The sequence below is a fragment of the Prionailurus viverrinus genome, chromosome C2 (assembly GCF_022837055.1).
Source record: "Prionailurus viverrinus isolate Anna chromosome C2, UM_Priviv_1.0, whole genome shotgun sequence".
NCBI classification, from domain to species: domain Eukaryota; kingdom Metazoa; phylum Chordata; class Mammalia; order Carnivora; family Felidae; genus Prionailurus; species Prionailurus viverrinus.
In genome coordinates this window covers 78,799,598-78,815,799 of record NC_062569.1, presented here as the reverse complement: position 1 = coordinate 78,815,799, position 16,202 = coordinate 78,799,598, and the positions used below count along the sequence as shown (strand labels likewise).

Genomic DNA, 16,202 nt, shown 5'->3' with positions numbered 1-16,202 from the left:
TGCTCAGGGTACAACTCAGTGGAACGAAGTTTGATCAGACCTTTCTTCTTCCCCTGAAGGTACTACATGGTTCCTGGGTGCAATGATGGGTGGCTCAGAGCAGAGCCCATGCATCATTGCTTGTAGATTATGCCACTTTCCCCTAACCTTGGATGCCCTGGGCATGCATTCATAGCATGAGTCCTTTAGGCCAAAGAAGAAAAAGTTACAGAGCCCATGACCATGATCTGTATACGTAATGAGGTACTGTGGGATATGGGACAAGACATTGACCTTAGAATCTAGTTAATTCTCCTACTAACTTAATAGTCATATGTCTTGGGCTAATTGCTTAACCTCTGGAGAGTTTTACTCCCATAAAATGGGGATGGCCATGGAAAATGAAATAAAAATTGAGGGAATTTGGAATTTGAAGGATCCGTGGAGATCATATTGGCCAACTGCTTCATTTAGCAGATCAAAAATTAAGAGACAAATTTACTTAGAGTCACACAGGACATAGGAGAGAGAAGCTGGGTCAAGTCCCCAGGTATCTTGACTCCCAGCCCAGTGTTTGCTGTGACCCGCTGGACAGTCTTTTAGTTTCCTTCCATCGCTTAAAGCCCATGACCTATGGTTTTCAGAACTTTTCTAAGTACCCACAGCATGGGCCTCTTCTGGAATATGAGCTGGTCAAAGCCGAAAGTGATGTTGGCTGGAAATGATTCAGGATGGTGAAGCCCCCACACATGAAATGGTCTGGTCTGTCGATGGCACTGGCTATAGAAGGGCCAGACCATACACAGGCCAGATCAGAAAGACCTAAGTCGAAGATGACACCTGTGTAGAACTCTCCCAGGCTAGTGTGGCCCTGTGATGTAGAGTAGGGTCCCGTGTGGCATAATCTACAGTGAATGATGTGAATTTCTTTCAGCAGCTCTTTCCATATGTCTGACCTGACCAGTCTCTGTCTCTTGTCCCCATTCCCTCCTTCTCCTTACAGTGTGTGGTCAGCCCTCCCGCTCTCTGCCCAACCTGGTCAAGAGAATCATTGGGGGTCGGAATGCCGAGCCCGGCCTCTTTCCGTGGCAGGCCCTGATAGTGGTGGAGGACACCTCAAGGGTGCCAAATGACAAGTGGTTTGGGAGTGGGGCTCTGCTCTCCGAGTCCTGGATCCTCACAGCAGCCCACGTGCTGCGCTCCCAGAGAAGAGACAACACAGTGACACCGGTCTCCAAGGAGCATGTCACCGTCTACCTGGGCCTGCACGATGTGCGGGACAAATCAGGCGCTGTCAACAGCTCAGCTGCACAAGTGGTGCTCCACCCAGACTTCAACATCCAGAACTACAACCATGACATAGCTCTGGTGCAGCTTCAGGAACCTGTGCCCCTGGGACCCCACGTCATGCCCATCTGCCTACCAAGTCCTGAGCCCGAAGGCCCGGAGCCCCACATGCTGGGCCTGGTAGCTGGGTGGGGCATCTCCAATCCTAACGTGACAGTGGATGAAATCATCAGCAGTGGCACACGGACCTTGTCCGATGTCCTGCAGTACGTCAAGTTACCTGTGGTGCCACACGCTGAGTGCAAAACCAGCTATGAGTCTCGATCGGGTAACTACAGTGTCACGGAGAACATGTTCTGTGCCGGCTATTATGAGGGTGGCAAGGACACGTGCCTTGGAGACAGCGGTGGAGCCTTTGTCATTCTGGATGACTTGACCCAGCGCTGGGTGGCCCAAGGCCTGGTGTCATGGGGGGGCCCTGAAGAATGCGGCAGCAAGCAGGTCTATGGGGTCTACACAAAGGTCTCCAACTACGTGGACTGGTTGTGGGAGCAGATGGGCTCCCCACAAGGCCTGGGGGCGCTCCAGGTGGAACGGTGAGCTGACTGACTTCCTCAGGGCCTGCCTGCCCCACCCCAGCCCGAGTGAGTCTGCACACGCACTTCCGACGGCACACTCCACGTTACTCACCAGACCAGATGGAATGGAACGCGCTGTTCTCATCCTCCCAAGACAGCCCAGGGGCCCTGAGAGCCAGCAGTGTGGTATAGGAAAAGGCTGTATAAGAGACCTGGGTGTATGGCCCTGAGCAAGCCCCTGCCCCTCTGTAGGCCTCACTCTCCCCGGCAGCACAGTGAGGGAGACTAGACCTCTGGCCAATCCCAACACTCCTCTTTGGGAGCGCTTGACCCTGGTGGTCTTATGCACTCCTAGTCACTTACCAAACCCGCTCCTCGCACTGTTGGTGTGCCCGAGCTGGGACCTGATTGTTAGAAAATCTTTCCTTATGTTGAGCTGAATGCTGAGTCGGTATGTTTTCCCTGATCAGCCCTGGCACAGACAAGTCTAGTCTCTTCTAGGGTTTTAGAACACAGGGATCAGACCCCCGAGGCCCTGTCTCCTAGGGTGATGCCTTGGCATACTTTTGTTCCTTAGGTTTCTCTCCCAAAAGCTTCTTGTAGTCCAAGCCATATGCCTGTGTTCTCTATTAAAGGAATTTCAAAGGACAACGAGAAAGCTGGGAAGGTGTTGTGGTGACCAGGAGGAGAAGAATATTAGTGGGAGGCCCCCCATCCCTAATAAATTCCTATTGTCAATTCTGAACACATCATTTAGACCCATATGTTACTCTCCAATATCAGCTGACAACATGGGCGTCCACACCTGCCGCTCCAGACAAGCATGAAGCAAACTTCCAGCTTTGAAGTGTATCATCTGAAAGGGCGACCTGAGCCCCAGCCCTAGGCGTGGAGACACAACTGGATTGTTTAGAAAAAGAGAAGGCCCACACTGTGTCCTGTTGGGCTTCTGGGCAAGAAAATGGAAGAAGGGTGGGCTCAGGACATTAGGAGTAACCCGATCTCACCAGACTGCCCAGCGTGCCCGCAGTCTAAGCTCTTCAGAGAACCCACCTGGCATGGATGTTCAGAGAGATCCACCCCTCCGGTTTCCATGAGCCCGAGTCATGGGAAGCAGAGACTTGCCCATGAAGACTTCTCTTGCAGGGAAGAGAGAGAGACAGCCAAGAGTGTTGGGTTCCAGTCCCCTAACTGGCTGTATAACTTCTCACAAATCACTTTCCCTTTCTGGGCCTCAGTTTCCTCATCTAGAAAAGGAAGACATCAGATCCCTCTCAGTGTTCTTCTAGTGCTAGCATTCAGTCTTCTGACTGCCAGAGCCTTTCCCTGCCTCTCACAGGGCTGACTGTGTTCCTCCTCCCCAGAGCTTGCTTTTCTGGGGATTCTCCATCAGAGAAAGGCAGCCAGAGAAGTCTCTTGAGAAGAATTCTAAGAGAACATTGGGAAGTGTCCGCTTGTCCAATCAGTTCATGAAACACACTCCTATGTCTATGAACAGTGCACATAGAGAATGCTGTATTTTGTATATTTCATACCACAAGCTTCACTACTCTGTAAGGTGCCTCTGTGCTCCGTTTCTCCTGTCAGGGGTCTAAAGTGGAAATAAACCCTCTGTGGATAACAAACAGCCTTCATTCTGAGGTTTGGTTATTGTTGATGTTTGTGTATTTTGACCTTTTGAAGGAGACTGGCCCCTCATTAAGCTACTCTCTCTCCCATTACAGAAAAGGTACAACTTTTGTCATTTGGACATCATCCAAGAAAGGGTAAAATGAGGAATGGAGTCAGTTATGGACATGTGTCCCCCAGGCTGTGTGTGCCTTCACTGAAGCACCTGTCATTTAAGTCCTTGACTTCAAAGAGGCCAAACTAGCATGCAAGACAGGGTCACGTGCATCCTTGTCTCACACAGGTGAAAGCAGCGAAGTGTCGTAAGAAGAGTAGAGATCACAGCACTGTGGGCACTTGAAGGTGGGAGAGTCACAAGGCTGAAGAGGATTTGGGGAGCTTTATAAACAGGCTGCAGAGAACACACCAGGAGACAGGAGAGAAGGGCCAGTGTGGATGAAGATCAAGCAGGGAAGCATGCCTGAGTGGAGAGGTGCATCAGGGAATCAGGGAAGGTGGAAGGAGTCTTAAAGGCCATACAATGTTTGCACTATGTCCTGTAACCAGTGACTCTCTAATTGGGAGTATATTAGAATCACCTGGAGTGCTCATTAGAAATGCAGATTCCTGGGTCTCACAGGCAGAGGATTCTGAGGGTGGGCAGCACAGTGTGGGAAGTGGGGGGAGGGGGAAGGTGCTGGAGAAAAAGGTGCAAACCCACCAGACCTATGGCTAAGCCAGTGCAGATGTGGGAGCTGGGGGAGTTTAAAACCTCCAAATGATGTATTCAGCAGGGCTCAGTGTATAGGCCTGGTGTGAAATAGTGCAGGCACGGAGCTGGTGGGGAGGGGGGGCACAGCTAACCTGCTCATGAGGGCTCTCCATGGATGTGCTCATGGTTTGCCTTTGTTTGGGGTTCGTATCATAATGAAAATATCATGTTTTTTTACACTATTGAGAACTAAAAGAATCCTAAATTATGCTTGACATTGTATATGTAGCTGGTCTCGAGCACTATCCTGTCTTGCGTTCTAATGTGTGTCGGATTTTTACTATCCTCTAAATATTAGGACTTTATGTTGTGACATATCGAGACACTGAGGTATCATGAGGTTACATGGAAACCACCTTGTGACATGGCAGGGAGGAGTCACATTACTCTCTACTTCCCCTGGTGATTTTTTTTTTACCAGCTTTAGGATGCAATCTATGCAGACCTTAACAGACATCTGGAATATCAGAGGGGAGAAGGTCACGAGCAATCCAGCTGGAGATGTAAGGAATGAATAAGCAAGAAGGGAATCACTGGGAAGTGAAGCCAGGTCAGAGATACTGATTTGGAATCCATCAGGGTACAGTATAGACAGTAGGATGGCACAGGAGACTGCTATTATCTACTGGAAGTGTCCAGAAGAATGGGCCAAGGACTGATCAAGGGTGCCGCAGCATGGAAGGCATGGAGAGAAGAGAAACTCCAAGAAAGAGACCAAAAAGAGGGGTCAGAAACACAGGAAGAGAAGTGCTTCAGAAGCCAAGGAGGCATTATCAGGAAGGGTACAGTAGTCAACAGTGCCAATGCCACAGGACAGTCTGAAGCAAACCTCCAAGCAGGACACTCCCCAGGGACAAGGACCCAGCCTCTACTGTCCACTCAGAGGCTCTAGGAAGCAGGGCGCCTGCTGTGTTTAAATCTCCAACTCTCCCTCCTCCTCCTCCTCCTCCTCCTCCTCCTCCTCCTCCTCCTCTCTTCTCTCTCTCTCTCTCTCTTTCTTTCCTTCCTCTCTCCCTCCCTCATTTCCCCCCTCTGTCTCCAGACTTTTCCTAGGTTTTATCTCTCTCTCTTGAGGCAGGCAACTATCCTTACATCCACTTTTCTCTATGACTTATAGTAAAAATTATATGATTATATGCTTAGTTCTCTGGGTTTGGGTTCCTTGAAACCTAACAAATCTTTTACCACAATCCTTGACTCTTCAAATGAAAGTTTAAATTTCCAACTTTGCTTTCTACTTTGTTCTTTCAAAAGTCAGAATTGTATCCAGCCTCACCTAAAACAATGGATGCTCAGCTTTAATAATAAGGAGCCAGAGGGCAAGGGGAATTCCTGGAGATAGAGAATATATGACAGAAAATTTCAAATACTGTTTTCCTACACATGAAAACATGCCTTTTGAAGTCCTATGTATGGGCCCAGAGTCATTCTACCTCCATATATTGTTGTGGATCTACTAAATGTCCAAATAGCCACTTTATTTCCAAGTGTATGCACAGTCTGGCACTTTCTTCTTCCAAATCCACCTCCAAAGGAGAGGAGAGGATGTGGAGACTAACTGTCAATTCCTCTTTCCATAAGTTTGGCTATGGAAGGGAGGAGAAGGAGAGACTGTAGAATGAATGAGAAGCCAGGAAAGTGGAAGTGCGATTTTAGGATGAGAAATTGGCCATGTTTTGGAGGTGTGGGCAAAGGAAAGATTCAAGATATCAGAGAGGGATGAGAATCTCCCAAGCCAGGTCCCCAAGAGTGTGGAAGTGAGAAGATCCAGAGTCCAGAATTAGTTCTGAAGAGAAAAAGGTTTATAGACAGGGGAAGATGGAGAGAGAATGCTTGGGAGAGTTCCCACCCAGTGGGCTCTGATATTCTGCTGGGAGTAGGGGCAGGACATTAGCCTGGGACATTAGCCAAGGGCATGTAGAATGAAGCTACTGGAAGATACTGAAGATGCAGTCAAGGTTAAAGCACATCCATCTGGGATTTCCCCAGCCCTACTCAGCAGCCTGGTGACAGCTACCAAGAAGGCAAATGGCTACCTGGATCCAGGGGCTTAGGGTATGAGTGCTCTAGGAAGTCATATAGTAAGAGTTAGTGGTGCTGGATATGGTGGGAAAATCCCTGAAGTCAGGAGACCTAGATTAGAATTTTGCCACTAACTCATAGAGTAGCTCCTTGCAAGTTAATTCCCTTCTTAAAGCCTCAGTTTCCTTAGGTGTATGATGAGATGGATAGACTAGATGGTCTCCAAGGCTGTTCAGCTGTAAGATGCTGTGTGTCTGTGTCTGTGAATCCAAGTCAGTGGAAACAATATGGATCAGGGAGACCCTTGGAGGGGTCTTCAACCCCTCAAGGGCCTGAGGAAGGGCTTCTCTGAGAAGAGATCCCCCTGGATAGAGCATGAAAATTCTTTATTAGTCAGGACTCTTTCATTCATGTAAAAGAAACCCAATACAAATAGCTTAGGGAAGAGAGAGAGGGCAGGGGAGGGAGGGAGAGAGAGTTTGTGTTATAGGCTCACATAGTTAAAAAGTCCAAATCACAAGACTTCAGGTATGGTTAGATCAAGGAACCCAAAAATCAGGATACAATCTTTCTCTTGCTTCATCCTTCATCATCTAGACCCACTTTTTTCCATTAGTAGCATCATTCTCTGAAGACTCTCAATGAAGTGATCATTGATAGATCTTGGATTATAACCAGCAGCTTAGCAACCCCAATAGAGAAAGGCCTTCTCTTTTTCTAATACGTTTAGCAAAATTCCCAAGGCCAGCTTTCATTGGGCTAGCCAGGGTTACATTCCCATTTCTGAGCAATTGTTGTCCCCAGAGGATGAGAGGATTTAATTCATTAAGTCTGGGTCACATTCCTATGTCTGGAAACAGATGTAAGATCATTCCAACTCAGGACATAATAGACTAAGAATGAGGGAAGAGTAGACCCCAGAGGAAAACTGGGGTGCTGTTACTTAAAGTGCAGTGAATGCTGGGAAATCAAAAATAATAGATGTTCCTAAAAGACGATGATGAACTCATACCTCTAGCAAAGAGCAAGATGAAGCCCAGAGTGTGATCTGTCCCTCCCTCCTTTGGCTGCAGTGTGTGGGCTCCCCAAGTTCTCCCGGAAGCTGATGGCCAGGATCTTCAATGGACGCCCAGCCCAGAAGGGCACCACCCCCTGGATTGCCATGCTGTCACACTGGAGTGAGCAGCCCTTCTGTGGGGGCTCCCTTCTAGGTAAGGAGATGTGGAAAGGGTGGGGGACCCAGGATTCGGGGACTGGGTGAAAGTGAAGGGAACCAACCTTCATTCTAGAGACTGATCAAGATTTCTTCATTGAGAATCACTGTCCACACTAGTAGCAGGACCCAGAAGGACAGTGTGGTAGGAAGAGTCCTTAACTGGAGCTAGGAGACATGTGTTCCTGCTCTAGGTTGCTCCTTCAGTCAACAAACACCTATGAAGTCCTGGTCAGTCTCTGGCACTGGGAAGGAATAAGTCAAGGAGTCAGACCCTCAAACATGAATTACAAGGCACTTATGTGCAGCTCAAAGGCATGGTGACTAGGGCTGTGGGACTGGAGAGAACCAGGAAACTCACCCTGGAGAAGTCAGGGAAGGGAGATTTACAAAGGCCCTGAGTGCCATATTTAGGAATTTAGATCTATCCTGAAGGCTGCTGCAGATTTATAAACATATTCTGGAAAGTTCTTGCCGGGGTAACACGGATTGAAGGAAGAGTGAATCCAGAAGCCAGGAATTCAGTGAGGTAGCCATTGCAATTGTAGGGAGGGAAGTCATTAGCCTCAGCATAAGGACATGGGACAAGGGAAAGAAATAAGGCAGACTCGAAAGTATTAGGAAATAGGACTGTCAGGATTTTGCAAGGAGTGAACGTGGGTGGGAAAGGGAGTAAGGGTGGGAAAGAAATGGCTGGCGGCTCTTCCCACTGCAGTTTGGTCCAGATGATCAAAGATCCATTCCAGCTCTGACATCATAGGAAAAATGAATAGCAACCTAGAATCCCTGGCCAGTTCCTGGTCTGATCTCTGAGAGATCAGAAGGCCTGAATGGGTCCACATCTGCCTGGGCAGCTCCCAGGCTGCCAGCCTCGTCTCTCACTGACTCACCTTCCTGACAGTACAGTCAGGTAAGGACATGTCCGTGCTAGATCAGTGCTTTTCAAACTGTAATATGAATAGGAATTACTTGAGGCTCTTGTTAAAATCCCCAGATTTTATTATAGAATTAATAAAGATTGTATTTCAGTAAATCTGAGGCAGAGCCTGAGAGTCTGCATTTCTAAGAAGTTCCCAGTTGAGGCTGATGCCTAAAGGGTAGCCAGTAAGCACAAGGCTTTTTGCGGACCCATCTTGGGCTGTGTGGAGTTCACCAAGCCCATAGGTTTAAGGGAGCCCTAAAATCCCATTGAAGATGTTCAGTCTTGGCCTCTTGGTTAGAATAGATAGATGAAATCAGATTTAAATCCTCATCTTCAGATTAGGGTCAAATGAGTGTCTGAATTTGGGCTGTGAAACACAATGGAAAGGGGAAAGCCTGAAGTAGTCTAAAGGCTCTCAGCTCAAGGCAACAAAAGGCAGGAGGGGGCAGTCTAGGGCAGTACATATGTACAATTCTGTTCTCAGGCTCCAGCTGGATTGTGACCGCGGCTCACTGCCTCCACCAGTTACTCAATCCAGAATACCCAGCCCTACAGGACTCAGACCTGATCAGACCTTCTGACTTCAAAATCATCCTGGGTGAGTGAGGGGCAGGCTGACTCCTGAAGCCAACAGTGGTTCCAGGCATAGACTGTGTCCACTCACTCACTCATCAGGGCAGGACACCTGGGATGAAGAATGAGCTAGAACTGGAGTCCAGAGGCCTCAGTCCTAGCCCAAGGCTATGATTTGCAGGTAGTGAGACCATGAGCAAGTCGTTAAAGTCCAGCCCTCAGTTTGTATAAGTAAAATAAGGATCCCAGTCTAGATATTTTCTAAAGACACTTCAGGCTTCTATGAATCCATGGTTTCAGGTAAGTCACATACAGATGATCCAAGCTGACCCTCTCTTTTATAAAATCTAGACCATCAGCTGATTCAGTTCGGTTCAGCACATACTTACCTACTGACATTATGCCGGGATCTAAGAACACAGTGTAATTAAGAGCCAGTTCCTGCACCCCAAGGAACTTACAGCCTACTATGAATATGAACACAGAGACCTCTAGTATAAGATAGGAAGCAGAGAGTCCTATAGGAGGGGAACAGATGAGGTACCATTGGAATTCACAAGAAAGAGACTTCTAACTGAAAAATCTAACGCAAGAATCAGGGAAGCTTCATGGAGGAGGGAACACCTGACCGAGGCACTGAGGTGTGATTATGTAGTTTAGACATGTGGCAATGATCATCAGAATGAGGATTATAAGGCAATGGGATCAGTTCAAGAAGAAAGCCAGAGGTAGGAGCCCATGACTTTGCAGAAGTCAAGTAGGGGATGGCTGGGAAAAGAGCAGTGAGAGGCAGAAAAGGGTTAAGGCTGAAAACAGGCTGGATGGGACAGGGGGTGACAGGAGACAAGGTGTGATCTTACCCTCCATGTCTCCATTACCCGCATGCCTCATGGGCCTTCTCTTGCCCAGGTAAGCATTGGAGGCGCCGGTCAGATGAGAATGAACAGCATCTCAGAGTCAAACGCTTCTTCCTCCATCCCCTGTATGACCCCAACACATTTGAGAATGACGTGGCTCTGGTGGAGCTGTTGGAGAGCCCGGTGCTGAACGACTATGTGATGCCCATCTGTCTGCCCGAGGGGCCCCCACAGGAAGGTACTCTGCCGCGCCCCTGCTCCCGCCTCTGCAGAGCAGCAGGTGCCTTCACAGGGACTTCTTCTCCAGCCCTGGGGAGGTTCTGGTGCCAGCCGAGCCTGCTGACCATGTCTGCGTGATCCCTCCACTGCCTCCCCTAAAACAGCTAAGTCAGAACCGGCTCCATGGCAGGACAGAGTAAATAGGCAGGCTTGACCAGTACTGTAAATACTATGTCAGTCAGGATCCAGATGAGAAAACAGAAACCAGACTAGTTATCACAAGAGAGAGAATTTAATACAGGGCATTGGAGGACTAGGACAGTAAAGGGGGATACTAATGCTAATGTAACACAGGTAGTACCCACAGGAAGAACCCACCCCTCCTGGGGCTGGGGGAACAAAGGGGGGAGGGGGCAGTCACAGGACCTAGAAACTTGGAAAGGGGATTCAGAAGCCCGAGGAGAAAGCCCTGTGCTGAGGTGCTGGGGAAATAGCCAGGGCCAGCCCCCAGGGCTAGGGCAATGCCAACAGTAACAGCAAGGCTTCCTGGAAACGCCCCCTATTTCTGGGACCCCTCCTCCTCAACAAAGCACAACTCCCATTTTAGAGCCTCATCTGCAGCATCACAAAGCAGAGTAAAGAGGAAGCTTGGGCCAGAGAGACGATGGTTTCATCACCACATAGATTCAAAACCCCACCCTGCCGTTTCCCAATTGGGTGACCTTGAGACAGTGTTAGACCCTCAAGGCCCTTACCTCTACACAGAGGATAATACCCTATAGGGTGGCTGTAATATTTAAGTTCAATAATACACTCAAACACACTGGCTTTCTTTTCATCTTGGTCTAAACCCAGTAGTGCCGCATCGTAGCTAACCTTCTTCGGTTTGATCAAGTTATAAAACATGGCTGAATAGAGCTGAGCCAACAGGAAAGGCACAGCGATGACTCTGCTTTATCAGATGTCATGTGCCTAACACGTACCAGTTGCTTTGCTTTCGTTAATTTATTTATTACTTCTAAAAGCCTGGTGAAGTGGTATTGTAGTCCTATTTTCCAGATGAGAAAATGAGTCCTCACAAGGTGAAGTGACTTTACCCAAGATACGGTTTGTAAGAGGCGTAGCTGGGACCAGAAGCCAGGTTTTCCCTCTTAACACCCAATGCTGTTTCCAGTGTCCAGACTCTTTTTCAAATGAAGAAATGATTGCTCTATCAGAGCTCAACCCATTTCCACACTGTCCCAATATTTGCCAACTTCATATAGACTTCTAGAATATCAGGGCTAGGAGAGGTGTTAGAGAATACCAAGTCCAGCCAATTCATTTTGTTTTATGGACAAGGAAGCCAAGCCTCAGCAAGGGAGGGAGGTGAGGGGGCTCCCCGAAGGCAGCAGAGCACATTGTGGACTAGGCTGAACTTTTTAATTTCTCACCATTATTGATTGAACACCTACTATGCACCAGCACTGCTGGAGGCATGGGGATATAGCAGGGAAGAGAGAGAAAGCTGAGTCTACTAACTTAATGGAGCCTAAGTTCCGTGCTAGTTGGGAGCAGGAGAAACTGGACAACAAATTAGCCACCTAATGAGTCCTAGAAACAAATGTCCGAACCTCTATTGCAGGTAAGCTCCAACCCAGCAGTTCTCCTCTCCACCATGCTGCCGTTCTCCAAGGGGACAAATTCAGCCCTTCCTTCCCATGCAGGGAATGATGGGACAGCAAGACTCAACCCTCTGAGAACCCCACAGACAGCCTCTCTTCTCTCACTGTGTCTTCCTTCCTCCAGGCGCCATGGTCATCGTCAGTGGCTGGGGGAAACAGTTCTTGCAAAGGTTCCCAGAGACACTGATGGAGGTGAGGTTCAATTTATGCCCCATAGAGAATGATGCCTCTGCCCTGCATTGACCCTTTCTGCTCCATGTTCCCCTCAGGGATTTAGAGTTTTGGGTGAGAGAGACAAAAGGGGCCCAGACCCACCTCCAAAGTTCACTGGGACTTTGAACCCCAACAAGTTTGGTCTGTTTGTTCTACATGGGGAACTAGTCTCTAAACATTGTTCAGTATTTCCGTAACATATTAAAGACTCAGCTTATGGAAATTCTTCCAGAAAACAGCAGGCTTGGACACCCCAAAAGGTGACCCATCAGTATACCATAAAGATTCACATACCAGAGAATGGGCTAAAGAATGAGCTCTTGAGAGCTGCAGTTCTTGTAGTAATAAACTTGACAGTTGCATTTAGGAGTTCACATTTATATCATTTCATAAAAGAACACTGAACCAGAAGTAAGGAGCCATAGCTCCAAGTACTGGTTCCTACTAACTTGCTGGGTGATCTTAAACAAGTCATTTGCCTCTCTAGACCATTGTATAGTATCTCGAGCTGTAAAGTTAGGGGCAATGCTAGACGCCCCCCCCCCAAGATCTGCCTGACTCTGACATGACTGGGGTTAGTGACTGCCACAGCTAATTTTTGACCTTTCAACATATGTTATTTTAACACACTTCGAAATTTCAGATTTGCAACAGCCATTCATCCTTTCCTTCATTAACTTCCAGGTACTTATTTGGTGCCTCCCATGTTCCGGACATTGTACTAGTTACTAGGTATGCAGGGGGGTAAAAGGACAAATCCTGTTCCTGAATCTTATAGGGACTGGATCTGCCCTTTTAGTCAAGTGAGGGGGACAGAAAGTAGTCACCAACATGATAAATGTGATGAGGAAGAAGTGCAGGAGGCTCCAGAATGTATAACAGGAAATCCAACCTCGTCTTAAGGGTACAGAAGGGCTCTCCAGAGAAAATAACACTTTAATACCTGAACAATGAATAGAGGTCAGTCAGGCACTTGATGGTCTGCTGAAGATATGTGCTTGTGACCACTCTGCCCTAAGTTTCTCTTCCCAGTGATCTGGGAAGACCATGGCCCAAAAGGGACCTAAATGACAAAGGTCAATAAGAACTATACTTTGGGGTCCCATGACCCATTCAGTTCTTGGTGTGGGTAAATGAGACTCATATGTTTCTTCATTTTATTCCAGACATCTGCTCCAACATTTACCCCCAAGCTGAATCCAGGGCAATAATAATCACAATATCTTACTTTTACGTATCAATTTATTGCTTCAGTTAAAAAGACTATTCCCTGAGTATTGACTCTGTCCCAAGCTATGTAAGTAGAAGTGGACAAAATACAAACCCAGTGTCCAGAAGCTCATACTACTGTGATGCCTGCTGTAAGGCAAGCAGTGGTAACCCCTATGGACTTAACATTTATCCGGTGTTTGTAATTTACAAAGTATCTGCTTATTCATCTCCTCTTTGGACCATTCCATGTGATTCGTATGGCAAGTAGTGTGACTTCCACTTCTCAGATGAGGAAGCGATCTCAGAGGTCTGAAAAGCAGTAAGCAAACTATATGCCGCAGGTCTCACAGCCAGCAGTTGTAGGGATGGGGGCAGGGGGAGAAGATTGGCCATGTTTTGTATACATTCCCATATTTGAAATAATGAATGTGCTAGGCAAGTATTATTACAGATGAGAAAAATGAGGCCCAGGGAGGGCAAAAGACTTGCTCAAGGTCGCACAGCAAGTTCATGACTAAGACTGTAGCAGAACATGATCTCCCCATTCTTCAGTGTTCCTTCACCTGCACAATAGGATAGTCTCTGAGACCAGGTCTAAGGTTCGACCTAAGCTCATCCAGGAAGGAGATGGGGAGGAGCCAGCTCTAGGGGTATCAGAACAGCAAGAACTCCTCAGCCAGGGGTAGAGCCAACAATGGCCTTATGTTGCAGATTGAAATCCCAATTGTTGACCACCGCACATGCCAAGAGGCCTATGCCCCTCTGAAGAAGAAAGTGACCAGGGACATGATCTGTGCTGGGGAGAAGGAAGGTAAGTCAAGAGGATGGCATACAACAGGGCACCACCAGCAATGGAAGGACTGGAGATCGTCCAGTCTTTAAGGCTGAACAGAGGAGGACTCAGAGAGGAATGGGGGAGGTCACGAGAGGAAGGATTCCACTGGAGAATTACACTGCGTCAGAGAAACGAGTGCTAAGAAATTCCCATCATTCCCATCTCCAAGCCCAAGGATTCCCCTATGAAAGGAGAGTCCCGAACCTGCCTGCAATAACTGAAATCACTGAGCTCTCGGGAGGCCGGACAGAACTGCAGAGTCCAGGTTTGGGTCACATGGTCTGTTGCGCCCCCTCGTGTTCAATTCTCTGAACTGCAAGTCAGATGTAGGGAAAAGGAGGCTCCTTTGGATTTATTTGGGGCTAGGAAGGGGAAAGCTTTAACATGCATCTCCTTTTCATTTAGGGGGAAAGGACGCTTGCTCAGGTGACTCCGGAGGCCCCATGGTGACCCTGGATAACGCGACAGGCCAGTGGTACCTGGTGGGCACGGTGTCCTGGGGCGACGACTGTGGAAAGAAGGACCGCTATGGAGTGTATTCCTACATCTACTACAACACAGACTGGATCCAGAGGGTCACCAAGATAAGGAATTGAATTCTGTTCCTCACCCCCAACCGCCTGCCCCGGGTCACTCAGCAGCACAGGAGAATTATCTGATGCAAGATGGCCACCCCTCACCTTTCACCCATTTCGTTCAGCCCACCCATTACTGGCCAATAAAGAGGTATCTCAGCCCCCTCTCCACACTCTGTAAAGGAGTAGAGTAGCTGAGTGATCAGAACACAAGGCTGAACCCAGGCCCTATCACTTACTGACATTGCATCATTGGGCAGGTGGCTTTACCTCTGAATGGCAGTTTCTTTGTCCATATTATAAAAATGGCATACCTTACCTACCTCAGAAGAGTCTGATGAAGATAAAATTAATTAATATATACATAGCACTTAGCACAGTGCAGACATAAGTCCTCAATAAACATGACTTAGCAAAAGTCATTGTGTTTACCAGGCAAATGAAGTTCTCCCACAAATCCCGTCGGGTCTTAGGGCTGCTCAGTGTGTACCCTTTTCCTCAACCTTGACCATCTCCTTCATCTGCCTGCAAATGTTCCATGATTCTTTGCTACCATGCACTTTTCTCAGTCCCAATCCATGTTCCCCATTAAAAAAAGAAAAAGTGACAAGTTTCTTAGTCCAATAGCATGTCCCATAGCAGTGCACTTGTGAATGTGAGCTGGACATGAGACTGAGAGAGTGCCCGAGAGAAGCAGGACAGGAGGAGGGGGGCAGACCAGGAGCAGTGGACTGGGAAGTCAGATGCCAGGTTTTACAAATAGCTCTTCCCCCAGCTCCTGTGTGGCTCTATGCCAGTCCCTTCCCCTCATTTGAAAGGACCCTCCCAGCTCTGACAGTCTAAGATCCAACGAAGACATGTTTCTCTAATGAGATGAGTTGAAGCTGAAGTAACCAAAAGGCAAAAATTACTTTAAGGTTCAACAGAGCTTTGATGCAGACCCAATACTGCATCCACTGCTCTCCCCATCCCCACCCCGTCTACCATGCCCTGGTTTCCAAGAATGTCGCCTAGCAAAGTGCTAGCCAAGGGAACTTTCCACATTCCAAAGCAGAGCATCTGCTCCTACCCTTCCTGGGAACCTGAGCTGCACAAGGTCAGCCCTGGTAGGCTAGACTCAGACCCCTGAACTCTTCCTTCTTATGTCCCCAGCTAACCCCAAGCAGCAGTGCCACTGATTTCACACCCCGTCCCTCACCCTGGATGCCCTGGCACTGAAAGATCACAAGTGTTTCCCAGGCAGAATGCCTCTCCCCTCCAAGAACCACCTCCTCTCTGGGGAGACCTCATCCCCTCCAGAGCTCTGAGATTTAAGCTCTTCAAGGGTCAGAAGCCCCAGGTTCCTGTCTTCTATTTTATCAAAATTGGTCTTCGTGGGAGATTCTAGTTCTTAACCTGCACTGCGGTTGGTGGACTCAGTCAGAACCTCTTGTTGGAAGATGAAGATACTGAGGGGTGAGAACTCACAGAAACTAAGCACTAGGCTGAGTGCTCAGGGACAGCAATTCACAGCCTGCCGCTGGTTCCAGGAGCAAGTCATTCTACCTCTCTGGGCCTTGCGGTCCATGCTGTAAAGGGAAGATGGCAATGGGTACCCAACTTCATCAGATATATGTCAGACAAGCTGGAGCTCTATCTCAGACACCAAAGAATTGCAATGCAAAGTTTTGGAG

The 16,202-nt window shown here is 48.1% G+C and overlaps 1 protein-coding gene across 3 annotated transcripts in view; it reads left to right on the top strand.

Annotated features, from left to right (window-relative positions):
• Nucleotides 1–14,550, top strand: part of MASP1 (MBL associated serine protease 1) — a 60,042-nt gene extending 45,492 nt beyond the window's left edge. For 2 of the 3 annotated variants that reach the window (XM_047875312.1, XM_047875315.1), the window contains exon 11: nt 983–3,469. In XM_047875312.1, coding sequence (XP_047731268.1) covers nt 983–1,866 — 884 coding nt within the window. In that variant the 3' untranslated portion in view covers nt 1,867–3,469. Of the gene's footprint in view, nt 1–982; nt 3,470–7,319; nt 7,458–8,865; nt 8,980–9,863; nt 10,050–11,818; nt 11,887–13,830; nt 13,931–14,359 lie in introns of those variants that run through there. The other variant, XM_047875313.1, reaches the window with a different exon arrangement.
• Nucleotides 14,551–16,202: the final 1,652 nt, after the last annotated feature.